The sequence below is a fragment of the Alligator mississippiensis genome, chromosome 2 (assembly GCF_030867095.1).
Source record: "Alligator mississippiensis isolate rAllMis1 chromosome 2, rAllMis1, whole genome shotgun sequence".
NCBI classification, from domain to species: domain Eukaryota; kingdom Metazoa; phylum Chordata; order Crocodylia; family Alligatoridae; genus Alligator; species Alligator mississippiensis.
Window position 1 is genome coordinate 230,996,799 of NC_081825.1, and position 26,102 is coordinate 231,022,900.

The following is a 26,102-nucleotide window of genomic DNA, read 5'->3' on the forward strand; positions in this document are numbered from 1 at the left end:
CCTTTAGATCAGGGGTAAGTAACCCCCGGCACAGGTGCCAGAGTGTGGCATGTGAAGGCATTTTGCATGGCACGCACACCTTGGAGCAGATGGCAAGGAAGAGGCCAGGGCTGCACTACCACAACAAGAATTGGGCCCCTTGCGGCTTTCCTACCATCTGCCCCGGCACACCAACATCTTACAAGCTGAGTTTGTGGGTGTTTTTGGCACTGTCCAAAAATGTTGCTGACCCCAGTGTTAGATAGAGGAGCATGGACTGTTCTGAGAGGCCAGACATGTCTGGCCAATAGTAGCTGTAAGTTACTTACTGTTCTCTCTTTTCAAGCGTCTACTGAGATGCTGAGTAATAGAGAACAAAACTTGCCACTAATTCCTCTGACTGTACAATATGTTTCCATTGCTAATTGCATATTTTGTGAGCTATTGGATATAGTGAATTAATCCCCGGGGTAAGCTAATTGCTGGAAGTCAGCAGGAGAGTGGCTTACTCTCAGGGATGCTGCTTAAGGGACCTACCTTTCCCAGCTGTAAACACAGTAGCTTATTTCGGAAACCCATCCGAATAGTCGCATTCACCAATGGAAAAGTATCAGAGAGCCAATGTTTATACTCCATATTTGTTTGTTTTTTATTGTACAAATCATGACCATGTTTCTTTCATTAGGGAGAAGGGACCTATATGATGTAGCCAAAGTGTAAAAGAAAGAAAGATAGATAAAAGGAAGAAGAAAATTTTAGGTTTTTGGGGGTGTTGGGGGGGTGGGGCGTTGGGGTGGGGAAGGCAGGAATTACAGTAACATGAAAGGACTCATTCCATTGAAAGCTCCATAAATTTCTGTGATGTATCATTTCCTATTTTCCCTTCACTACCTCAGGAGCTATAGGCTATTTGTATCATTTAAGACTCATGTAAGGTAGGTCCTAAGAGAATAGCGTAATCTACTGTCTTTGAGACTCCTAAGGGACACACATAAGAAAGGGACACTTAAGGTCAAATCCTTTTTCTATTTATTAGACACCTTAATTGAATTAGGCTTATAAGTGTGATTGTCTTCCACCCTGTTCAAGTCCTTGAAAAATCATTACTGAATATGTGTTTGTAACGGACTGGCATCTTACCCTTAAGACCAAGTAAAAAAGAAGTACTGAAGAGAAGGAAGAGGCTTCACATACTTACCTTTATGGTTTTCCAAGGACCTGAGCAGGATGGAATAGGAATGCACTTAAGCACTTATGTTCAGTTCAGTGCTTAAGTGGAATAGAAGCTGTCCTGTAATGCTTTTTGAGGGATGTAAGGTGGAACCTTAGGAGTTTTACACTAGGAAAGGGCAGTAGTTAATAGCCAGGTTTCTGAAAGAATCTGAGTCTATCACATCTCAATGGTAATCTGACACACATAAGATATATTATTAGAGGACAAAAAGCCACAGAATTGCTATCAAGGGACCTGCAAAAGGGAGCAGAGACATTGTGTCTCGAAAGTTTTAGTTTTCCTCTATTCAGCATCTCTACATGTCCTATGCCCTAATCTAGAAAGGCCCTTCAAAGGTAATTACGCTGGAAAAAAAGCTGCAGGATAAGAAAAATTAATTTCATATCAGGAAGGATTTTTAAAAAATGTTTATATACTGACTTTGCATTTGGTGTTCACAAAGCCTCATGCCCTAAAGAGCATCAGTACAGGATAGGAAGGAGAAATATTATCCTCACAATTGGAACTTTACTGTGCAAGGGTTTCCAAGCTGTCATTTTGTTCTCCACTAGGTGAGAGAGAGAATCTGAGGCAGGCTAACAGGGATTGTCATGGATGTATCTGTCAGCATCTCAGAAAGTAATCTTGTACTCTTTGCTTTTAACTCACTAGCAGCATAAAACAATAACTAGTATTTGATTTTCCCTTAACAATATTTATTATTTCAAAATTCTTTACAGATGTTAATGAAGTAAGCCTTGCAGTACTCTTGTTAGAAAGGGAAGTCTTTTTACCCTGTTAGTGTGAAGATAGTCATAGAAAATTTAAAGATGTAGACGATGATTTCATTGCATAATAGAAGTAGAGTGCACTAAACAGCCCTAATACATAGCAAATCACTCAAATCCAGAAAAAGTTGCTCCTTGAAAAAGGTATAATAACTATCCTATATGAGAGTTATTATTTGGGATGAGCCATATGTCTGCTCCCATATTAAGTTCATCCCAGGGTGGCCATTTGCTCAGTGCAAACTGGTTCCTCCACCATCTAGTGATTAGCCTGGAAGCAACAGTGCCTGTGTAGCAGGAGGCTTGGTGCTCCTGCTACTTTAAAAGCAGGCAGGCAGCAGAAGGAGTGGGCAGCAGTTGTGGCTGGAAATAATCAGGAGCCACATGATTCAGAAAGTGGCTGGGCTTAGGACCTAGGCTTATATCCTTTCTGAGCTGAGCAGGCAAGATGGTCCAGAGGCTGCTAAGGGAACATCACCTAAGCAGGATGGCTGCAGGAGCCCAGAGGGGGGTTAAATGGAATCGGAGGGTCTGAGAGGCTGCAAGAGGCAGAATTAGGGACCAGGGGCCAGAAGACCGAAAGGCGTACAGTGTTTGACTCCAGGTAGGAAGACTGTGTTTGGGAATAGCTGAAAGAAGCAAAGTGCCTGGGAGGAATGGACTACCCTGAAAGTTGAATCAACATCTGTGAGTAATGCTACCTTCGAGTCACGGGGCGTGGTGTAGGGATGGATGGAGCCACACAATTAGCCCTTAAGACAATGACCATGGATACCTGTGGTTGTGAGAAGGAGGTCAGGTTTGTGAAGCTCTGGTTTGGGAGGTCAGGTTTGTGAAGCTCCCTTATGTAAAAGCTAGATACATCAAGGCATGGCAGGTAAATGAAGGGGTAACTTCCCAAAGAGAGCAGAGTGTTTAAGGGCTGAGGGGCCTCCAGGGGCATTACAGCCACCCTTGGAGTTTGAACTCTGCTGTAGCCTGCTATGGGCACCTAGCTTGAAAGGCCCAGGTGTATGTCTCTTTGTAACCACAAAATGAACTCTGGGATAAATTATTCCTTAGTAATCATGTTGTGTGTCTGCATCTGAATTAACAATAGGGTGCATGCATGTGAGTATATGCATGCACATGGGTGCCTGCAGATGCACATGAGATTTTGTGTGGAGGTACATAATGCCTGTGTGCATATAATAGCCACAGCAAGTATGCCGCATCGTAACGTAAATATGGAGCTTCATTTTTCCCCCCATATTAGTGTTGCTGCCCACCATGTCTAGATACAGTTTACATTCTTTGCCTTACTTCCTGCAGCATGTAGATCAGGGAAATAGGGGAAGCAGGGAAACCCCCAGTTTTATTTCCATTTACTGCCAGTAGGATGACTCCATATTACTTGTCTATTCATGTTTTCTCTTTATTCTCTGGGTAACCCTCCAGTGAAATGCTTTGCTGCTTTCTTTTCCATGAAGGTTGCCTTCTAGAGGGTTTGAACAGAGGAGTATTACCACTGAGAGCACGTCCAGATGAGCACGGGCATTTGTTTTCCTGGGGACAGGTAGCAGTGGCACATCTTGTGCTGCTGCTGCTTGTCTGTGGAGAATGCCTGTGCCACACACACTTTGGAGTGCGCCATGTTATCTCAGATGGCGGGTTATCTCCGGCCAGTAAGACTCTGGTTTTGGGCAGCGTGCGCAGCCTCCATGTGCACCATCCCTATCTTTTTTTCAGCATGGGTTTTTTTTGATCCTAGGAGATCCCAGCATCAACATCCCCCCTCCCCCCATTCCCTGGCAGGGCTGGACGCAGGCATGGGTGAACCAGGCAGCCACCTGGGGCCTGGACAGAAAGGGGGCCCAACAATGGTAATTTTTATAATTCTTATTATCGCTATCTCTGGCGAAGGAGGCTAAATACTAAAAGTTCTCCCAGGGCCACCAAGAGTCTTGGTACGGTACTGCCCCCTGCACTGCAAGGTAGCAGTGCAGGGAATGCCTGCATGTGCTGTGTGTGGCACCATAGGCAGGTCTGCGGTGCCACATACCTCACGTCTGCACTCATCTGGACGTGGCCTGAGAGTCATTAATGCCTGTGTTTTGGTTTAATTTAGCAATTGGTTATTGTATCCAAAATCTCTCCAGAGTAGGTTTGAGAGACAAGTAGGAATCAGCTGCTTCTAGGAGGTACAGCTCATACGGACCAAGAGACCAGAAGTTATTAGGAAGGTCTGAGCCCTGGAAGGAGAAATATATGGACATAAATGGAAATGGTGGGAACAATACAAACTAAAAATGGATGAGTACTCTTTTGCATTGTTCTGCTCCCAGTATATAATCTGGAGGCTGAACAGAGAGGGAGAGAGCACACAGCCTGACTGACCTAGAATCCAGAGTGAGAGTCTATAATAAAACTAGAACTGACCAAAACCCAGAGCTGGAAGCCTACTTTGGTAGTACCAAGAATAGGAATGGATGTTGCGTCTGTATTCAGCAACATGCATCTTTAGCACTCTTTTAGCAAGTCTGCAGCAAGGGTTGATTAATCTATTTGCTGGAACTGTTCCAGGTATCAGTACAGTCAAGCCTCCATTATCTAAAGCATTATTAAGTAAAGCTCAGTTACCTGAGGTTGGCTATTTTCTCAGAGGTATGATTCCAACATGTAAGTTTTTATGTGCTGATAGGACTTTAGTAAGTAAATCTTTAAATACTAATGATCTAAGATCTTGGAGCCAAATTCAGCCTCTGTGTTTTCTAAATCTTTCCTATTTATACTGGTCCATGGCTTTCTCTTAACATTTTACAGCCAGACTTGCAAAAGATTGATTAACTATTGCATTTGATTGTTTTGACATGTTATTTTTGTGTTGACTCTCAAAGGAGTTGAAAAATGGAAGCAGGAGGGGTACGTTTGGCAAGGTTTTGCCCAGAAATGAAGCTTAGATTTGGAAAATGGTATATACCTGAATCATCTCTGGGAGTATGAGTGCAGGGATATATCCCTGGCAGTGACCCCAAAATTATTTTATGGTCTCTCTTTGTAAACTTTCGTTGCCTATAAATGCTGTTTTGCATTTGGACAAGGTATAGGGAAAGCGCTTTGTACAGGAACAAGTGTTAAGTTGAGAGTGGAGTGTACCACCTATATAATACCAAGTATGTTGTCCTAAACTTATGGTCTTGTAGCATTTAAATAAAGCATAAATATGCTGAATTCATAAGCCTCTATCAAGAACTTTCACCAAAGGGATTTGTTACTTGGGATGACCTGAGAAGTATCACAGCATTTTTACTTTCGCAAATCTCAGTTGTTTTTTCAAAGCAAGCAATAATAGCATCATTAGGGATCAGGGTCTTGTGTGTACCATGGACAGCTGTATTCTTAAAACCATGAATATATATGCCATCCTATTATATAATCTTATTTATTTTGGTAGGATTCCTTAAAGTGTAAACTCCATATTAATGCTATTTTTTTTTAATGGCTTTTCAGCGTGGAGCTGTTAAATAGGAATATGGAACCAATTTTAAGCCTTGTTGATATTCACCTGAGCATAAAAAGTACACCATCAGGAAGCTGTGGGAACTTATAGCCTCCAGATCTGAGTTAGTCTGAAAAAATGTTCCATAAATATTACTATTTTTAAAATACTTGGAGCTCTTTGAGTTTAAGGTATATTGTCAAGGGTTCATCACAAGCATCTAAAATTTATGAAGACATGGACAGACCAAACAAATATACCAAGTTAAAGTGGGATTGCTTACTGCACATCAGATTGATCTGTCATAACTGTTTGCTCTATCCCACAGTAAATGGAAGGTAAACTGTGGTAATTTAGCAGCTGCTTCATTAAAGATCAAACTGCTCTGGTTTAGCTTACACTTATTGTGGGATAGAGCAAACAGATGAAACACTTACAGCTGGTCAGCTGACTCTCAGTAAGTTTCCTCTATTGAGAGGTAATGGAAATGAAACATTTGAAAAAAAAAAAAAGTAAATCAGCCTTTTTATTTTATTTTGCTATTTCAATTATATTATATTTTCTTGTAACAAATAAACCAATTTAACATTTAATCTGGATTTAATACAAAATGCCATTATCTAAACTTTTATCTTTAAAAACATTTAAATAAAATGTAAGTATAAAGAATTCACAAGCCTGTACCCAAACATTTGTGGTCAGCTTGCTTGCTTTTCCATACAAAGAAATAAATAGGGAAAAACATCTTATTTGGGAGACTAAGTTGTATAATATGAAACAACAGGTCATGTAGTGTGTTAAGACCTTGATCCTGGGAAGGGGTGGCTGGGCTGCTAGGTGTAAGGGATTTGCCAGTCATCACAGGCTCTGGGACCCAGCCTCTGAATCCAAAAGAAACCATCATGTACCTCACTGGGATCCCCTATGAGCTCACAGGGGTGGTCTCCCATTGCTGTTTTACAGCTTCTTCTCTCTAGCCTGTGATTTTATATGATAAGAGGCAGGGCTGCTCTGGGCATGCAGCAGTGGTGCTGGGGCGGAGCTACAGCGAAATTTAGGGTGGCTGTAGCCCCCTCCATAGCCGCTGCTCCAAGCCCAGCCCCTGGCAAGAAGAGCCTGGCTCCAGCCCACAGCTGCAGCCCACCTGCTTGCCCCACGCAGATCCGAGGGGCACATGCCACCCCCCCACCCCCCCCAGGGTGCAAGCAGCGGTGGGAACTGCCCCCCCACCAATGAGCCTCGCCCCAGCTGGACAGTGCCTGCCCCTGCCCCCTCCCTCATTGCAGGGGGGCGTTGATCTGCCCCCCTCCCCTTCCACCACAACAGACTTACCAGCTGGAGGCAGCTCTCCATACTATATCGGAAAAAGGATTGGTATCAGCTGATATGCCTCCTTAAAAATCGGATATTGGTATTGGCCCCAAAAATCTCCATTGGTGCACCCCTAGTAATCTTCAAGAAAAGTCAAGCAAGTTTAAGTAAAAATTTGGACTTTGGGAGGGAGCTTTGGGGTGAGAGGTCTGATGATTCAGTCTATTTGAATTTTTTTTCTCCACTTCATCTGATCTGTTTGACCCAGAGCATCAGTGTCTCCACCCCAACCCTGTAGTGATGGGTGGTATCTAAATCTCAGTCGGAATTCTGCAGTTTGAAGTCATAATCTTAATGCCATAACAGCATCCCTCCTCTTGCAACCCTGGGCCAGAGAATCTGGCTCTGACCCCTAAAACCAGGTTTCTCTGCAGTTACGCAGCCCTTTGCACTCTCAGTCTGTCAGAAATCTGCTTTGAAAGTGCCTTTGTCAATTGTGTCTAAAGGGTCTTACCTTCCATCTTGTCAGCATCATTAACTTCATAGGTGGTGCCAGAAAAGAAGGGGCGTTCCAGTACTGTATATTCCTAGGTAGTCAGCAGGAGAGGACAACATTTCAAAACGTTTTCTCCTTTTTTTTTCTTTTCTCCTCTTATTCTGTCAGCAGGTTGAAAAGGTGACTTCCAAAAGGGGGAAAGGGGAGCACTTCTGCCATAGTATAGCTCCATTCTTGCAGAATTTGCATTGCTTTGAGGGATCTTAAACTTTAGATATTTGAAATGTAAAGTGTGTGATGCCAGTTTCACTACTGTGCATGACTGAGGTCTTTGTTTTCCACAGGACAGTACAGTATGAGCAGGAGCAGTCCAAGCATTGCCTATGCTGCCTTCTGCCAGTGTGACCTAAGGGACCACCACCACTAGGCGCTGGAGGGGAGCCCGTTCTCTGTGACCCATTCACTCTCTGCTGAGGCAGTCTAACTCACTGGTGCTGGATTTTGGTAAGTAGATATCTGTCTCACTAGGAATCAAATTGATATACCCCAGTTTATTTTCCACAGGTGATGGAATAACTACCAAATGGAAGAGCTTTTAGATCACCATTGATGCTGTTCCATTAGAAATCCTGAATCTTGTGACACGTGCTTCTCCTTGTAATGTGTAATGCATGCACCTGATAAACAACTGGACACTTATTACTATGCTTTTTCACATTAAACATGACCCACCTTATTTTTGAAGTCAATGAAAAATGAAGAATGAAGAAAAAGAGATTTTTTTTCTTATAAGTAACTAAGTAGCCACAGCAAAGGAGATGAGCCTGCTCATTGTTCTGCTCCCTCTAGATCATGTGCAGAGTTACTTCTGCTTTTGCCTAGAAGAAGCTTAAGCAGCAAAAACTACTCTTACCATGTGTCCTCACTTACAATGCATACTTCCATTTCAAGCAGCTGGTTTCTGGGGGAAAAAGGTATGCATTTGTGTGTGAGAAAATATGGTAACTTGAATCTCTCTAATTAACCCTCAGCAACTACATACATACATAGTGACTGGCTACTCCAACTCCCTCCAGTTCCCCACTTCCATTATAGTGCTTTTTAATCTATTTAGTTTAGCTCCCATCACTTCTCCATACTCTGATATGTTTTCTAGCACTTCAAATGTGTAATCATGATCCACTCTGTCTTATGCTTTTTCTAAATCTAGGTGTGTTATAACTGTGGTTTTCCTGTTTTGGATGCGAGTATCTCTGATCACTCTGATTGCTTCAAAGATCTTTCTACCTGGTATTGCACATATTTGGTCTTCATGGACTATCTTTAGGAGGTTTTTCCTCATCCTCAAAGCCAGCATCTTGGCCATTAATTTATAGTCCATATTAAGGAATGTAATCGGTCTCCAGTTTTTCAAGAGTTCCTTCTCCCCTTTCTTGAGGAGTAAGATATCAACACCTCCTCTAAAATCTTTTCTTGCCTCTCATGTTTCTGCTGTTTCCTTGAACACTTCCACTATATCCTTCCCTACTCATGCCCAAAACTTCTCATATAATTCCATAGGCAGTCCATTTGATCTTGGTGACTTCCCTCTTTGAAAGGTTTTTAAACACTCCTCCACTTTCTTGAAGCTAATCTCTTCTTCTGTCTTGTTTGCTTCCTCCTCCTCTACTTTCTCTTCAGTCTCTTCCAAGAAATCCTTCATCTTCTTCCTGTCTGTTTTCTTCTGGTATAGCTCTTCATAAAATCTTTGTGTCACCTCCAACACTTCCTCCTGCTTTTCCACTAGGGGACCACCTTCTTCCTGTACTGCTTTAAGCTTTCCTTTTGCCACCTTCACTCTGGCTGAAATGTATTGAGACTACTTTTTTTTTTTTTCCACCCAGGGTGCTTGTGCTAAGAACATGTTCTATCTCATCTTTGTTTCATACTAGTTTTCTAACTCTTGCCTTGTTTCTTCTAGCTCTTTTCATATCTGTCTTCTTTCTGTGGCTTCCTTTAGCAGCTCCTGCATCTTTCTTTGCAGCTCTCTTAACTCTTTCATTCTTTTCACAGTGCATCTTTGGCCTTCCTTCTTGAAAAATTCTCTTGTCCTCCTCTTCACCATCATCCACCATTCTGTAGAACTCCCAAAATATTTTTTCAGTGTTCTTGTCTAGCTCTTCATCTTGTAACAGCTGCACATTTAACTTCTACAGTCCCTTCTCTTGTGGGACTCTTACCAAGACTCTTTTCCACCTTCAGCATCTGGTGATTACTAAAAGCCACATGTATGGCTTCTTTCTTCCTTATCCTTTCCTTTTGATACATACACAAAGTTGATTCTTGATTGGTTCTTTCCACTGGGGTCTGTTCTAGTGAAAACTTTCTCCCCTGCCCACACATCTCTTAGCAACTCTTCTTTTATTATATATGTTAACAGTCTGAATGAGCTGTCTAAAGCTCCATTTTCTCCTTCCTCATTTCTGTTGCCGACTTTGATTATACAGTTGAAATCTATTATGTACAGTCTCCCTCCAACCACATAAACCAATAGGTTCCTGAGCAGTGCATTCCTTCCCTCCCTCTCTGGTGGTGCATATACATTGAAAATGTCTAATTCTGTTCCCCTGACTGATAGTACCTTCCCTTGCAACTTGCTGCTGATGACTTCTTCTACCTGCTTTGCTTTCAGCTCTGGGTTCTTGAATAATATTGCTACCCCTGCCAGTTTGTTCTCATTTGTTTCTGACCACTAGGATGGTTCCCATCTCCACCTTTTCTCAAAGTGTTTATAATCCCTCTCCCCTGGTATACCACATTCGTGTAGGCAGATTGTCTGCCTTTCCTTGGTTCAACACTTGTTCTCATCCTTTCTTCCTTAAGATACTCCAGACATCAAGTGAAACTGTTGTCAATGCCATTTCTGCTTGTTTTAAAAGGAGTGCACCTGTCCCTTTAAGGTTTGTCTTTGCTTGCTTTGGGCTGAGTGTGCATGTCCTTTTAAGGCTTACCTGTGCTACTGCTTGGGTTGGCAGACTCCTCCCCTTCCTCACTCACATTTCTGTAGCATTTGCAAGCTGCTGAATTGCTTTTACATTTAAGAACATGAATGATGTGTGACCCTAGAGGCTGGGGAGGGTGCAGTGACCACCCACAGGTGGTGGTGGCAGTGTTGGCAGCAGGGGCATGGTGGTGGTGAGTGGGGAGCTCCCGCAGGCAGCTGCAGCAGTGTCAATGGCGGGGAGAGGGGGCGGGTGGTGAGTGGCGACTGCCTGCCTCACCCCACACCCACCACACTTATTCCCTCCACAAGCCCCCCCACACACCCACACCGTGCACCACATACCCACATACCCACAGCCCCCCACAAACCTATATCCCATAACCCCCACCCTCCACAATATACAAGTGTAAGACTTAATTTAAATTACTGTGCAATCACCTATGTGTCCACTACACAAATACATGTAAACCAGGACAAAAATATTTTTTAAATAAAAGAAATTGTTATCCTTTGCTATCAGGCTTTTTCTTCCTGGTCTTCAGCTCCTTTGTTTTCTTTCTTTTTCTGGCCTGTTTCTCTGGTTCTTTCTCTTCCTCCATCTCCACTTCTGTTATCTGAAAGGTGTCTTCTTTCTTCCCTACCCCTACCTCCATGTCTGAGCTGTTTGCTGTTCCTGCTTTTCTTTCCATTCTGTCCTATCTCCTCCTGCACTGCCTCAATCAGGGAATTTTGCTCTTCTCCTTCTCTGTTCCACCCTCCTGCAGGTTTTCTTAGAATCACAGAATCATAGAAAATTAGGGTTGGAAAGGACCTCAGGAGGTCACCTAGTCCAGTGGTTCTCAACCTTTTTTGTACCAGGACCCATTTGTAAACATCAGTGGCCAGTGCCCCTCACTCCTGACCTGCTGCCCCCAAGCCCCAGCTCCCCAGTGTGTGGGCCAGGGGGTGGGTATGTGGGGCAGGGGGGCCCCAAGCAGCCCCTTGCAGGCTGCAACTCATTCTTCCACCATTTCTTTCTTGGTGTCCAACCCCTCCTCTACTCTGCTTTCCTCTTGTGGGTTTTGCTGTTTCTCAGGTGGTCTAATTATGCTTGTAACACAAAGGCTTTGGGGAGCCTAAAATACAAGTGTACAAAAACTGCATTTTAAGGACTCCTGGCACTCTGCTGCTCAACGCCCCATCCCTTCACATCTGTAGCACTTTGTGAGGTGGGCAGTGTGCAGGCAGATGCCCCACCTTTCTGCATTTGTTGCACTGCTTTGGCTGCCCATGGTACATTATAAAACCCCGGTGTGTCCCTAGCTGGATCACTGATGGGAAGTGCAGCACCCCACCTAGGCTCCACTCGTCTGCTTGTAACATTACTTGCACTCTCCAAAGCCCTGTCCAGCTACCATATTTGTCCCTTACTTTCTCTACCGACATGACCCTTTGGATGTACTCTTCCATCTGTCTTTCTGTCTTCTGCCTCTAGTAAATCTATGTACATTCAAACTCTAATTGGTCTTTCTCTTGAATTTTCCCCTGCTATGAATGTTATCTCTCTTAATTCCTCCCTCCCACATTGCTCTGCATATTTCTTCCAAGAGTTCTCATACCCTTCTCCATCCCAGTAAGTCAATTCCCAAGTCTTTTGGTTTGAGAAAGCAATCAGGCTGGTGAGATGGTCCATCTGCACTTCCAAAATCTCAAACAGTACCTTTTCCAGGAAATTGTGTCTGTTCATCGTCAATCCTATCTGCTTCCCATCACCGGTTAATGTTGCCTTTATCCATAGCCTCCGCTTCTCTCTAGCTTCTCTTGATGCCTTTTCCATGTTTTCCCACTGTGCTAAGCCAGGTGGGCCAGCCTGCTGTTGTGCTCCTGCCATCCTCTGCTTCTCTCCGAACATATCTTCGCCTGCTACTCTCCTGCTGTTCCCACTCTGTCTCCCGCTCTTCTCTGCTCCTGTCTTCCTTTTGGTGTTGTCACTCTCATCATTGCTGCCTCTGCCATTGCTCCTGCTGTCACCTTCTTTCTTCCTTTCTTCTCCACCTTCACCCACTCTCCATCTGTTTCCAGATCTTCATTTCAGCTCTTCAACTCTTTTTCCACCTCATGCTTACTTGCCACCACTGCCATTGTCTTGAGCTTCAGGTCCTCCTCCTCCACCCCTTATACCCCATTGCTTTGTTGATCCCTCTCTCTGCCTTTTAAGGCATAGATCAGGCTTTCAATCAGTGCAGCCCATCTAAATAGGATATATGGTAGTGTCCATTAGGACTGTGTGAAACGGCTGTGTTTCAGTTTGGTTTTGGATTTGGCCATGTTGAAGGACAGTGATTCGTTTTGGTGTTTCAGATCACTGTCCTGTTTCATTTTGGTTGAAACTGTTTCAAACAGACTGCAAGCTTCGCACAGCCCTACTGCCCAGCCAGGTGGGGCTTGCGGCCAGGAGCTGTAGGGCACCAACAGGGAACAGGATGGGGCCATGGGTGGCTCGTGCAAGGGAAGGGGAGGGCCACTGCCCTCCATGCAGGCAAGGAGACCCTTGCGCAGATCCCTGAACCCTGTGATGCTGGGTCGCTGGTCAGGGAAGCAGCGCAGAGCGGCAAGCAAACCTGCTGGTCCCTGCTGTGTGACTTGGCTCCACAGGAAGCAGAATCTGTGCTGGGGGTCTCCTCGCTGCTGCTGCTTGCCCCGTGCTGCCCTGGTGATGTGGGGCTGTGCGGGGTGGGCAGCAGTGGCGAGGAGACCCTTGTGCAAATCTGATCCCTACAGAGCCAGGTCATGCAGCAGGGACCAGCACTGCCCTGCTATGTGACCTGGCTTTGCAGGGAGCAGAGATCCGTGCCAGGGTTTTCCTCACCGCCCCTGGTGACATAGGGCTGTAGAGGGCATGCAGCAGCAGCGAGGAGACCCTGAAACACTTCCGAAATGTTTTGGATGCCTCGTTTCATTTGTGTTGCAGAGCCTTCTGTTTCAATTTGGATTCACTGTTTCAGGTGCCGAAATGACCTGAAATACCTCCAAAACAAAACGGCTGCCAAAATTTCACACAGCCCTAGTGTCCATTGCTCGCAGCCCCTCTCAGCAGTAACTCTTTCTCAAGTCATAGTGAGCCACTATATTGCACACATTTTACTTCCTCTTCATTCCTACAGCTGAGCTCCACCTGCTTTTCCCATTTCCAATGATTCCTGTTTCTTCACCAGCCTTAAATGTCTGGCAAATATCACCAAATTGGGCCCCAAACAGTTCATCCAGAATCCCTCGGTTGCCCCGCTCTAAATCTGTTGCATATGATTAGTATGACCCTGCCGTCCACGGGCATGTCCAGACGAGTGCGCACGTGCCTCTTGCAGTGTCTCAAACCCCTTTGAGACGCTGCAAGCTGCACGTGCAGGAACAGAAAAATGTTCCCCGCACTGCAGATTTACAGTGCAGGGGCAAAATTAGACCCCTGGTTATCCAGGGGTTAAAAAAAAAAAACCTGCTGTGAAACTGTGGGGCAAGTCATGGTCCCAGACCATGCCCTGAGGCAACCAGATGCTCAGTCCTCCACAGAGATGCACTGGTAGGCTCTGCCCAGCCCCTGCTCCCTGATCGCTCCCCTAAACACCCCGGCTCAAATTTTCACTGCTTCTGTTTGAGTTGCCTCAAGCGCACGTGCCTGCATGTGTGGGTGTGCCCCATGAGGTAACACCAAACCAGGTTGTCCTATGCCTCATCTGCATATAAATTTTTGGAGGATCCCAGGACTCGTGACAAAAACGCACATGGATCCTTTGTTGTGGGGTATCTGGTGTACACACCCAGACTGAGCTGTGTGGTCACCATGGCTTGAAATGCTGTTGACTCTGCTGGGATCTTTATTATACAGTAAATCATGAGCCTTTTGACTTTACACTAATATCATGCATAGTTTACATTATATAAAAGTAGGTGCTAAAGTGCTATTTAAAAGTGTCCTTATGGACCCCCTTTTGGTGTTAAAATTTGCAGCAGTTTCAAAAAAGGTAAAATGCATCAATTCTGGATTAACAAAATCTATAAATATTATATGCAAATTTAATTTGTTTATTTTCCTGTCATTTTTTCTTCTTATGTTTATTTTCCTGTCATTTTTTCAACTTTTCTCATCACTTCCATGTGCTTAGGGAGAACAGGGCCTGTCAGTAAGGAGGGAGGAAATAAGCTGCAGAGGGACGAAGTTGGAGTACAGAGGGCAAAGGGGTTACCTGACCCCCAGATTTATTTTTCCCTGCTGTAACAGTGAGACTGGGAAAAATTCAAGACAAACCTCCAATAATTAGATTCTATGCCTGGAATAGTATAACAAATTTATAATTTTTCCATATATAGGATCTAATTATTGGCAGGGGGTTGTCATATAATTAGGGTTGTCTTGTATTTGAGTCAATATGGTTATTTATGCAACATGGACAAAACTTGTTTGGGCATTACCACCACCTAGCTAATTGAAACTTCAAGCCCTAATTAGAGACACTTACCACAATACAGCTAATTGATACTTCAGGCCCTAATTGTGCATGGTTTAACCCACAAGGAACTTTATTAATCATTAATGCATCTACTTCTATGACATACTACCATTTTTGCTTCAAGTTTAAAGCACAAAAAGCAGTAAAGAGGAAGAGGACCCATCTTCTTCTGTAGTAATGTTTTATTCAGGGAGTTGGTCATGGCAGATAAGGATCACATTTAGGCAAGTTGCATCCACTAAGGTGCCCATTAGGTGAAATAATATCAGGTGCAGAGTCTCTCCGCACAGTCTTCTGAGAGTACTAGGGTGCTTGGCAGTGCCTGGGAAACCACTGGCAATGTATCTGCACTACTACCCAGGGACTTGCACTCCCAGGGAACAGCAAGAGTAAGAAAACAGGAGAGAGCAAACAAAGCAAGAGAAAAAAAGAAAAGGTTTTCCTTTCTGGGAGGTGCGTGAATTTGGCCTGTTTTTTGGTGGTGGTGATCTTGTGCTCTGAGTGAGTAATTGTCTTAAGCTAGTAGTTTTCAACCTGTGGTCCTTGGATCCATGGGGGGGTCCACAGACTGTCTAAGGGATCTAGAAAAGTTGGCAACAATCAAAAGTATGTGAATACCCACACTTACAGTTCAAAGGGGTTCACACCTCCATGTAAGATTTTTTTAAGGGGTCCACAAATGAAAAATGTTGAAAACCACTGTCTTAAACCAGGTGGTCAAACCATGTGCTCAGAGGTCAAAGGCAGGCATAACATTTGAAACGTTTCATGTGGCTAGCATGCAGATCTATAGGTGTGATAAAACACTTGGAAGCCTGACACTAGTACCTGGTGTTAGCAAGTGTATCTCTGCCTCAGGTTTTATGGTTCCAATGATGGGGGTGGGTATACAAGGTCTCCAGTCTTCTGGTTCCAGTGTGGATCACTTTGAGTGACAGGAAGAGCACTCACTGACATTGGCTCTGCTGCCCCCCTGCCCCTGCACTGCTGCATGCTGCCATTGTAGTGTTGAAGTGTTTCAGGCAGGGGGCACAACAGGGGCTGTATGTTGTCCAGTGGCTGAAATGCTACATTTTTTAAAGCATTTTCATGCCCATTCCTAGCATCATAACTAGAGCAGGGTGATTGGGATACCTGTCCCAGGTGCTGACTTGGGACAGGGGGCTGAAACATAATAGCAGCTGCCAGAACCACACAGTTGCATCAAAGGCACATAGGCAGCCAGAAGTTGTTGCTGCTCCCATTCATCTGAGCCCCTGGCACTGTGCTGCCTTGTTATGCCTCTGCCCATTGCTCAAGGAGACATTTTGAATATTATGTTTGTCTTTACCCTCGGTGTTAGCTGAGTGTCTTCTGGATGTTTACTGAGTGTCTTTTAGGTATTTACTGGGTGGCTGCTGGAGGAGGAGTTGCTGCCTGGGCCTAAAATATTGGCAGAGCTAACTGAGACCAAAAGATCATAAAAGGCAGCTCCTTTGTGAAGTGTGAGCAAGTGAATGGGAGAGACCAAAAGGGCAGTTTGTAAGGAAGCTTGTTTCATAGTAAGTGCTCCCTAGAATAGACCAAATTAGGCAGGTGAGGTGAGTTTGTGGTTGGAAAATGCTGGCACTTGGAACGCGGTGAGGGCTGTATTTCATAACATAACTGTAATTTTAACTAATATCTTGCCTGCATGTGTTGTAGCTAAAACTTAGCTTTTGCTTTCAACTCAGCCTTATCTAGTAGAACTCAGGCCATAGTGATAAATATTTTTTAAACAAAAGTTGGGTTCTTGGGATTTAACATCTTTAAGCCCCACCTAAGTAGTCTTGTTAAGTCTATATTTAGATTCCCAAGCTCTTGCTCTGTTACTTCAATTTAGTTCGGCCTTGCTCTAAAGAAATCATTTGGTAGTGCTGGAGTGACTTTGTAGCCACAATGGTCCAGGAAATATATGAGAAGAAAGGATTTTTGTGGGTGAGATCTTTTACCGAGCTAACTGCTTGGTCAGGATAGATTTAGGCAAGCTTTTGAATGCATTGCATTTGAGTGCATTTGAAGAAGAACGTGCCACACTTGAAAGCTTGTCCAAGTCTCTGCCAAATGTACAGTTAGTCCAATAAAAGATCCCACCCATAAAAATCCTTGCCTCTCTAAAAAGATGAATAAGATATAGCTAAATAGGACATAACATTAAGAAACAACCAACCACGCTCCCCTTCCCAAAACCAAAAAACCCAAACCAAGAAAACAACTTGTTCAATTATAGATCCTGCGGACTAGAGTAGCTGAACTGGACCAGCTGAAAGAGCGAGAGAAATATTTAGGTGAGACCTACAAGTGCATAGTAGAGCAGTCCCATCTCCATTCTGGCAGCCCCAGTATTTCTGAGGAAAAGGAAGGTCTTGGGATAAGAGCCCAGCATGCTGGAGAGGAGGAAAAGCACCCTGTGGCTTGCATCTGCTCTCCAGCTGAAGTCCTTCAGAGGAGTCCAATTGATAGGTTTTATTAAGGGACTCCATTATTAGGAGTACAGAAAGTTTGTTGTGTGATACGTAGAAGGATTTCATGGTGACCTCCATGCCTAGTTAAATCTGCCTGGCAGACCCCACGAGAGACACACTGGCTAGCTTGTTGGGAGTGCTGGAGAGGAACTGGTGGTCATGGTCCATGTTGGCACCAGTGACATAGGAAGGTGCAGAAGAGAGGTTCTGGAAGCTAAATTAAGGCTGTTAGGGAGAACAGTAAAGTTCAGCACCTTCATGGTAGCATTTTCTGAAATGCCTGTTTCCGGTGTTTGGTACCTGAAACAAACTGCAGAATTTCAATGCATAAGTGAGGAGATGGTGTGGAGAGGAGGGTTTTTGGTTTATTCGGAACCAGGAAATCTATTAGGAGGAGCCTGTGCGGGAGGGATGGCCTCCACTTGAACCAAAGTAGTACCAGACTGCTGTTACATAATATTAAAAAGGTGTTAGAGGAGCCTTTAAACTGAAAACTGGGGACAAGCTGACAAATGCAGACATGCTCACAATTCGGACTGATACATCCTTTAGGGGTGAATTCCTAACAATCTAGATCTTTCCAAAGAAGATAAGAAATAGGTTAAGAAGTCTCAGGTAAAATATAGGGAAGAGCAGGAAAAACAGATTCCGAATTAAACAGGACGCTAGTAGGCAACTAGGCACTAATAAAAAGTAGAAGGGCTTTTATACTAATGCCAGAAGTCTAGTATCCAAGGTGGGTGAACTACAATGCTTGGCATTCATTGACTATAATGACATAGATCTCTCAGAAACATGGTGGAATGAGAAAAACCAATAAGATACTGTAATACCAGAGTACAAATTTTATAGGAATGATAGAGTAGGTTGTACTAATGGGGGAGTGGCATTCTATGCTAAAGACTGCATCAAGTCAAATAGGGAAGATCTTTTAACTATTAAAAAAGAAGAAAAAAGTACCATAAAATCTGTGTGGGTAAAAATTCAGTGTCTAAGGATGAGTATACTTCTAGGGATATACTATTGACCACTGGTCCAGGATGGCTTCAGTGAGCTAGAATTGCTAAGGGAGTTGACAGAGGCTGCAGAAGCAATAATAATGGGTAGCTTCAGTTGTCCTCAGGTAGACTTGATATATCTCATCCCAGAGGGATGCAGAGTCTAAATTTCTAGACATCATAAATAAATTATTTCAGAAGGCAGTTGCCCTGGAATCAACAAGAGGAACGGCTATTCTTAATTTAATCCTAAATAGTATACACAGAATTTGGTACAAGAGGTAATTATTGAGACCCCCTATAATATATCACAATATATTGGATTTGACATCCTTGTAGGAGGAGACAAAAAACAAAACAATTCACCATGGTAGCTTTTAACTTTAAAAAGGGGAAACTATGCAAACATGCAGATGCTAGTTAGAAGGAAATGAAAAAGGTTACCAAAGAAGGTTAAAAACTTACAAGCAGCTTGAGAACTGCTTCAGAACACCATATGGGAGATGCAGAGTAAAAGCATGCTGAAAATCAAAGGAAAAAAAAGAAGAAATAGAAAGCAGACTAAAAAGGAGCTAGCATAGTTAAATGGCAGAGCAAAAGAAGCTTTGTAAGGAAGAAAAGACTCTATTTAAAAAGTGGAAGTTAAGTACAAATGAGGAAAATAAAAAACAGTATAAACTCTGGCACGTCGAATGTGAAACTGTAAATAAGGCAAGCTAAAAGAGAATCTGAGAAGAAACTTGCTAGAGACCTAAAACTTAACAATAGACATTTCTTTAAGTATACCAGAAGCAGGAAGCCTGCCAGGGAGTCAGCTAGACTGTTTGATCGCTGGGGGCACATCTACACGTGCATATTAATGCACATGAATAAATTCCAGTGCTTGTTACACTGGAGATTATTGCTCCTGGGCGCACACTTACATGTGCCTGGGACCTCAGCATGTCAAGCCAGATTGGAGCAGCCCTGGCTGGCAGTGGGCCCTGGGGGCTCAGCCTGGCAGCCCAGGGCTGCTCCCCCCCCAGCTTGGCATGCTGCAGAGGGGCTGGCTGGGGCAAGAGAGTGCTTCAGTGCAGGGCTAGCTGGCAGGCAGCCCCTACATTGAAGCACCCTTGTGCCCCAGCCAGCTGGGTCAGTGTCTACACATGTGTTGCTGCACACAAAAAAGCTCCCACAGCAGGATAGTCACTTGTATTTACAAGTACTAACCTGCTATGCAGTTTATTAGTTGCCTGTGGCCTAACAGGGCCACACATGTAGACACCAAGATGTTTACTGCAGAGCTAATTGGGTAACTCCACAGTAAACATCTTGTGTAGATGCACCCAGGGTGTAAAAAGAGTGCTAGAGGAGCATAAGGCCATTGGCGGGGTCAGTGTCTTGTGGAAGAGAGCCAGGATGTGAAATAGCTAGAAGCAGGGGTGTGATAGTAGCCTTCTGCCTGGGTTTCTCTCATGGGCAAAGAATATAGGGACCAGCATGTGATATACCTAGGAGAGGGTTGCAGAGTACATTATAGAGTAGTGGTCTCCAACCTTTTTAAGTAGGAGATCACCTTGGCATTTAAAAGCAACCCAAGATCTACCATGCGCCACTGCCACTCCCCACCCCTGCTGCCCAGTAGGTAAGTCTATAGGACAGGAAAGGGGGGGTGGGGTGTGGATTGCGGCAGAGGGAGAAAAAAATATTTGGGGGTGCGCCTCCTAAGCAGGTAAGTCCCACCCGGCCAGGGCCCCAATCGACTTACCCTGTTCCTGCCTCTGCGGCACTGTCCCTCACTGTGGGGGACTCGATCTAGCTCCTGCCCCTTCCCTCCCCCACAGACTGACCTGCTGAGCTGGGACGCGCACGTACATGCATGCGGGCACTCAGCCCCCCACCCCAGCCTCGGATCAACTCCAAGAGGCTCCAAGATCTACCACAAGAGGCTCCGAGATCTACCCGTAGATTGAGATCCACTGGTTGGTGACCACTGTTATAGAGAAACAAGGACTTGGGGGTGCAAGGCCTCCTGCACAAGAGTCCCCCTTCTTCCCCCTCCCATTCCTTCCTCAAGACTCCTACCCCACTCCCTGGCCCGCTGTCCTTCTATTCACAGTTACCCTCAGGGCTCCCTCCCAGCTTCCCTCTCCTGTGTGGCTAGGTTCATCCTCTTCCCAATCTCTGCCTGCCTCCCCAGTCTGTCCCTAGCTTTTCCCCCTAAGTGTGTCTTTAGTCCTAAATCTAGTTGCTGATCTCCTGCCCCAGTCCCTAAAGTTAGCCTGAGTGCCCTAAACCTAACTAGCTAATCTCCCTGGGGTTCCTTCAGTCACCTCTTTGGTGCCTGGCTCAGCTATACCTACCTGATCTGGCCATGGCTCTACCTTTTCTTTTTATTAGCCCCAGGTGCAGGGAGGCTACTGAGGCCAAATTCCTCCTGTGTGCAACTCTATTGACTTCAGTAGAGTTATGCCTGCAATGAACTTGGGCCCGTGTGTAGGCTTGGTAAACAACGATTAAGACAAGTGAAATGCCAACAAATATTTGTTGGGTGTCAGCAGTAATTGTTTAGAATGACCCCAGATTAAGTTCTCTCAAGTTGTTACCCCAAATTTTTTTTTCCTGTACCCTTGAAGTTAGGGCACAGACAAACAGTTCTTGTTCTGACCTCCCGTGATCAACTCCCCCTCTCTCTTCTCAGCTGTTTCCTTTTATTCTCACCCTTTGTGCTTCCCTGTCCTGAAGCCAAATTTGAATGGATTACAGTAGTTCTCTTGTGCCTTTTTTGATAGTAAATCTGGCAGCTTCAACTGTTTCCCCAAAACTCAGCTATACTATGTCTGCCAATTTCTTAATAGACGATAACAGTTCTGTTGAATTGGAGAAGGTATGGTACCTGAGACTCTTCCTCTGGTGTTTCGTTTCCAAGCCATTTAAAAGCACACCCTCAAATCCCCATTTTGCTCAGTTGAGCTTCCTGGGGACAGGTACCATGGGGAACCCATTAGGCATCTAAGACAAATTGAGTGCTCTGCTTACCTCATCTACCCCATATTGGGCTTGGCTAGTTCCAGAAAAGACTAAAGGATATCTCTTACTCCTTGGTGATTCCTCTATTTGTTTCATAATACTTAGTTCCTGCCTCCAATAAGCTGATTTACAGTTGCAGAACTTGAAAGTCTTTGTAGCTTTTATCTTCCTCATTACCACTAAGTACCCTCTTGATCCAAGTTTGTTGGCAGAGCAGCATGCATTGCCATTGCCTGATCTGTGATTAAGAGGCTAGCACTCTGTCACCTTCCTGCAACAGTAAAATTCACTCTAGGAAAATTTAAACAACCTAAAGTGTTTTGTATCTTCACTTTATCTGCTCATCAAAAAGGAAATGTCACGTTTCAGAACATCCACAAAACACAGAGTTGACAGTTTATGCATGTTGCTCCCAATGAGATGAGATATCATCATTTACTATCTCCCTGTCTTTGTTAATTTCAGAGTTCCTGCTGAGATTGTGTGGAAGGATGGCTGCTGCAGAGCCCCTTACTGCTTTCTCCCGATGGTACCTTTATGCCATTCATGGTTATTTCTGTGAGGTGATGTTCACAGCTGCCTGGGAGTTCGTGGTCAATTTTAACTGGAAGTTCCCAGGGGTTACCAGTGTGTGGGCACTCTTCATCTATGGCACCTCCATCCTCATTGTTGAGAAGATGTACCTGTATCTGAAGGACAAATGTAACATTATAGTGCGCTGCCTCATTTATACCCTCTGGACTTATTTCTGGGAATTCACCACTGGCTTCATCCTGCGCCAGTTTAATGCCTGCCCGTGGGACTACTCACAGTTTGATTTTGACTTCATGGGCCTCATCACTCTTGAGTACGCCATCCCATGGTTCTGTGCTGCTTTCATCATGGAGCAGCTGGTTATCAGGAACACCCTGCGCTTGCGGTTTGATGAGAATGCTGAGCCAGGGGCTCCCACTGCCACTGTCACCTTGGCTAATGGCCATGTCAAAACTGATTGAATGATGACTGAGAACCACACTTACAAACTAGGAGAACCCACCCCTATGCCAGAAACTGTCATCTCTGGCTTCAAAGACTACTATTTCCTGTATGATAGCTACATAAACTCCTTTATAATGAGGTGTGCATGGGAACATACCAGAATAAAAATGGAACCAATAGATTTTCTATGGATTTTACTCTTTTGGCCACAAGGACCAGTGTCAGCTACTTATTAGGTAGTTTCTGATTTTAACTTATTATGGACAAAACAGTCTTATTACTTACATTTTACATTATGTGGAGAAATAAGAAAAATGCTACAGTCATAAGTGTATACAAAAAAACCCACTAGTGGATGGGCATGGATGCGCCAGCTAAATTAGTGATTGGCTTATTCCATTAGGCAATATTCAGGTGCTTGCTTGCAACCAATACCTCCCATGGGACCTGAGATGCTGCAGGGCCAAGGAAAATTCATCTGCTGTTGAGGACAACTTAGCAGTGGCACTCTACTGGGGAGGTTGACTGTTTCCTTTCTTGTGGTCCCCCTGGCCTTCCCCGAAGGTTCTTTATTGCACCACAATACATTATGGTGCTGGACATCTTATGGAATTTATATAAAATTTACACTTTTTGAATTCTCAATCCTGATGCTCAGTAAAGAGCTCTTTCTTTTTCTTTCTTTTTTTTCCCCTAATAAAAGGCCCTTTTTGCTAAGTGAATTCTACCATAATCTGTGCAATCCAAATCTTGGCAAAGGGGCCAAAAAGAGAGAGAAAAATAGCTGAAGTCTTCCCGTCTCTTCCTTCCTGTCCCAGAAGAACTCTCAGAAGGGCTGATCCGGGTTCCAGCTTCCGTTCCAACCATACAAACCCAATGGAGACTGTAGACATCACCACAGGTTTCTGCCTTCCTTCCCAGGAATGTCTCTCTTACCAACAACACTGATGGCTTAATGTTGACTGCAGCCCTTTGCACTGACTGAGGTCAAGGCCCTCATGTGTCTATGACATCAACCAGGAGTCATATAGAGTCCTCTGGGATTGACTACATTACCTTCCATTTTCAATGTCTCAATTTTGTCCAGTGTTCTCCAACTGCTGAAAGCAGTATTTTTTGTTTTCCCTTCCCACACACTATTTTAACTTAGTAAAGCAAACCTTCTCCATAAAGCTTATTTTGGGTGTGGGGGAAGGGGGAGATACACTGTATGACCTGATTTTGAGGGATATGTAGAAAAATAATTGTTATTTTCACCTGTTTTTCACCTTCCTTCAGATGTGGGTGCAGCAGCAGGGGGGGCAGCAGGGAGTTAGTCTGCAAGTACTGTACGTTCATTAAAGAGCTACATGTGCTATGGATAGTTTGAAATTCAGCCAATGAAGAATGACCCCTTAGGCTTTGAGAGATGGGCAGCATGAAAGATGAATAGCTCTAGCAGCCAGGGATTTTTTGCTCTGAGGACTCTTCTTGCCTGTTGTAATTAGCAAGAAGGACAGAGTTTCTAAAACAGCAGATATTTCTTGCTTAGCTTTATGGGGAGAGTGTGCTGGAATTAGATATGTGGGGTCAGTTTAACTTCGGGTGTTGTTCCACTAAAATCTAAGGAGCGGCACCAGTGATGAATTTGGCTCATGCTATGAAGCTGTTTGGACAGTTGTAGAGTCTGTCTCTTCTTTTGTGTTGGGAACACTTGGATTATTTTGGACTGTTCTGCCCTGCTTGTGCTCAGCCCATAAACTTACTCATTGCCATGTGGTATCCTGTTCCAGAGGGAAAAGAAACTCTGTTGCTGGGAGTGGAATGGTTTGTTGGTTGTGCTCTTTTTTTACGAGAGAATCAATTCATGCAATGTTAATCTTTTCTGTACCACAGAGAATATGATTATTTTATTCCTGTCTAGGCCCCTCCTCACATGACATCCATTGCCGGCAATGGACATGTTAAAGCTCTGGAGTCCAGGTGTCAATTAGATTGGCTCTGCGGTATGCAATGCTGCCCGACTTACCCAGAACACACAGATAGGTATCAGTGTTCCCATTTTACAGTTCATTAAATTACAAAGAGAAAAAAGAAAAACTGAACAGAAACGTGTTTTTCATGCTCTGATGCTGATACTGATACTGTGAAATCAGAGAAATAATAGGTTTGGTTTATCCACCATGTAAATAATGGTTTCAAGGATTTAGAACCACGCAAAAATAGTCACCTGGGGTGAATGAGAGGGATGTGTAAGTTGTACACAGGATAATCACTGGGAGCAGAACTGTGGTTCTTTGAGGCAAATTTGTGGGGGCATGGTAGATGAAGTACAGAGGGAACTGGGACATGTCCATCCATTGTGGCAGTTGCATTCATGAAACAATGGTGTCAGGGGAACTAGAAGCAGTGTCTAAATTCAGATAGCCCTCTTACTGCTCTGTTTGATTCTGGTGTAGCACTGCCTTCCACACACTGTCTGCATTAGCTCAGACCAATAGCCTTATAGAAGGTTGCACTGAAATACTGTGTCTCCAGAGCTGGCAACAAATATTCAGAGTGTCACTATGAGTTGGCAGTAGACACAGTTAGGACTTTATAGTGGAGGCAGCTATCCATAGCAGCACCAATGTGTCCTTTGGTTTTAGAAATCCCCACACAGTGACATCATTTTTGCACACCTGCATAACAATGTGCTGTTCACACGAAGGAAAGTCCAAGAAGCCTTTGATGTGTGTATATATTATGCCACTTGGGTCCTGTTGCCCCAGGTGCACCACTGTGGCATCTGTGGAAGCTTATTTTCCACCAATGATGCTGACAAATACCTTTCAGATACTGTACCCTTGTGGGAGTCTGATTTATACACAGAAGCACACCTTACCTGCAGTTTGTAGACCAGGAACTGAGCCCACCAGGCCCAACACATTTTTTAATCGCCTTAAAATGCCCACTACATGACTCATGCTATCACTAGGACTTCTTTAACGCCATTACACCCCTGGCAACTTTCATTGGCCAGAATATCAAAAGTGCTCAGCTCCTTGCACCTCCTGTTGCTATTAATGGCACCTGTTGGATACTAAACATGAAAATCTGGTTATTCACCACGCTATGCAGGTCTCACTCATGTTTACAAAGAACACTTTCTTGTCAGAGGCTTACCCATTCTACTTCATCTCCCTTTTACTACACATAAGTAGTCCTGATAACATCTCACAACAATGGCATCCAAAATGCATTATACCAAGGGCCATGGTGGCAACTGAGTAGGAGCCTGGGAGTGGGGCCTAATTTGCAGAGACATTTACATACAACAATGATCAAAAATAAAACGCACAAAAGCCTAATATTTGCTTGTACATGTATCTTCCTCGATAGATTAAAATTGCCTGTTTGAGTTCACCAGCAATAAAAACTTGTGACTTATCCATTTTGTCCTTACTCCTCGGCTACTGGGAGTGGGTGGCCCAAGGCTGTGTTTTTGGGTAGGAGGGCAAGTCTTCAGACTCCCCTGTTATGTATTTCTATAACACCTGTCATCCTAAGGGAGTATAAAGCATTTCATAATTTATACTGGTGCCCGTGCATAAGCACCAGCTCAGATGCCATAGATTGTTCATGTTCCAATGATCTTGCCAGGTGAGAATGGTTGCTATTAAAGCAGTTAGCTACACTATTTTTTTTTTCCTTTTAGCATCATGATCCGGATACATGTGCTTGTATGTACCAGGATCTGGTAAGCCTTCACATTGTCTTTTGTCTTAGTCCACCTTGTAATCAAAATCCCCTTGGGCAGAGATAATTCGGTTAAGGCTTTGCTTCAATAGTCATGTGAAAATAAAAGTAGGTGAAGAAAGCCTGAAAAGTTTAACAGACTTGGAATTATAAGTGGGTAACATGAGCCTTCCCAAGGTCTGCAG

General features: G+C 44.1%; 1 protein-coding gene across 12 annotated transcripts in view; it reads left to right on the forward strand.

Annotated features, from left to right (window-relative positions):
* Window positions 1–25,608, forward strand: part of TMEM229B (transmembrane protein 229B) — a 154,417-nt gene extending 128,809 nt beyond the window's left edge. For 10 of the 12 annotated variants that reach the window (XM_019476739.2, XM_059722890.1, XM_059722886.1 and 7 more), the window contains 2 exons: window positions 7,610–7,769; window positions 21,688–25,608. In XM_019476739.2, the coding sequence (XP_019332284.1) occupies window positions 21,714–22,217 (504 nt within the window). In that variant the 5' untranslated portion in view covers window positions 7,610–7,769; window positions 21,688–21,713 and the 3' untranslated portion in view covers window positions 22,218–25,608. Of the gene's footprint in view, window positions 1–1,948; window positions 2,668–3,549; window positions 3,843–7,609; window positions 7,770–21,687 lie in introns of those variants that run through there. The other 2 variants (XM_019476742.2, XM_019476743.2) reach the window with 2 other exon arrangements.
* The last annotated feature ends 494 nt before the right edge of the window (window positions 25,609–26,102 follow it).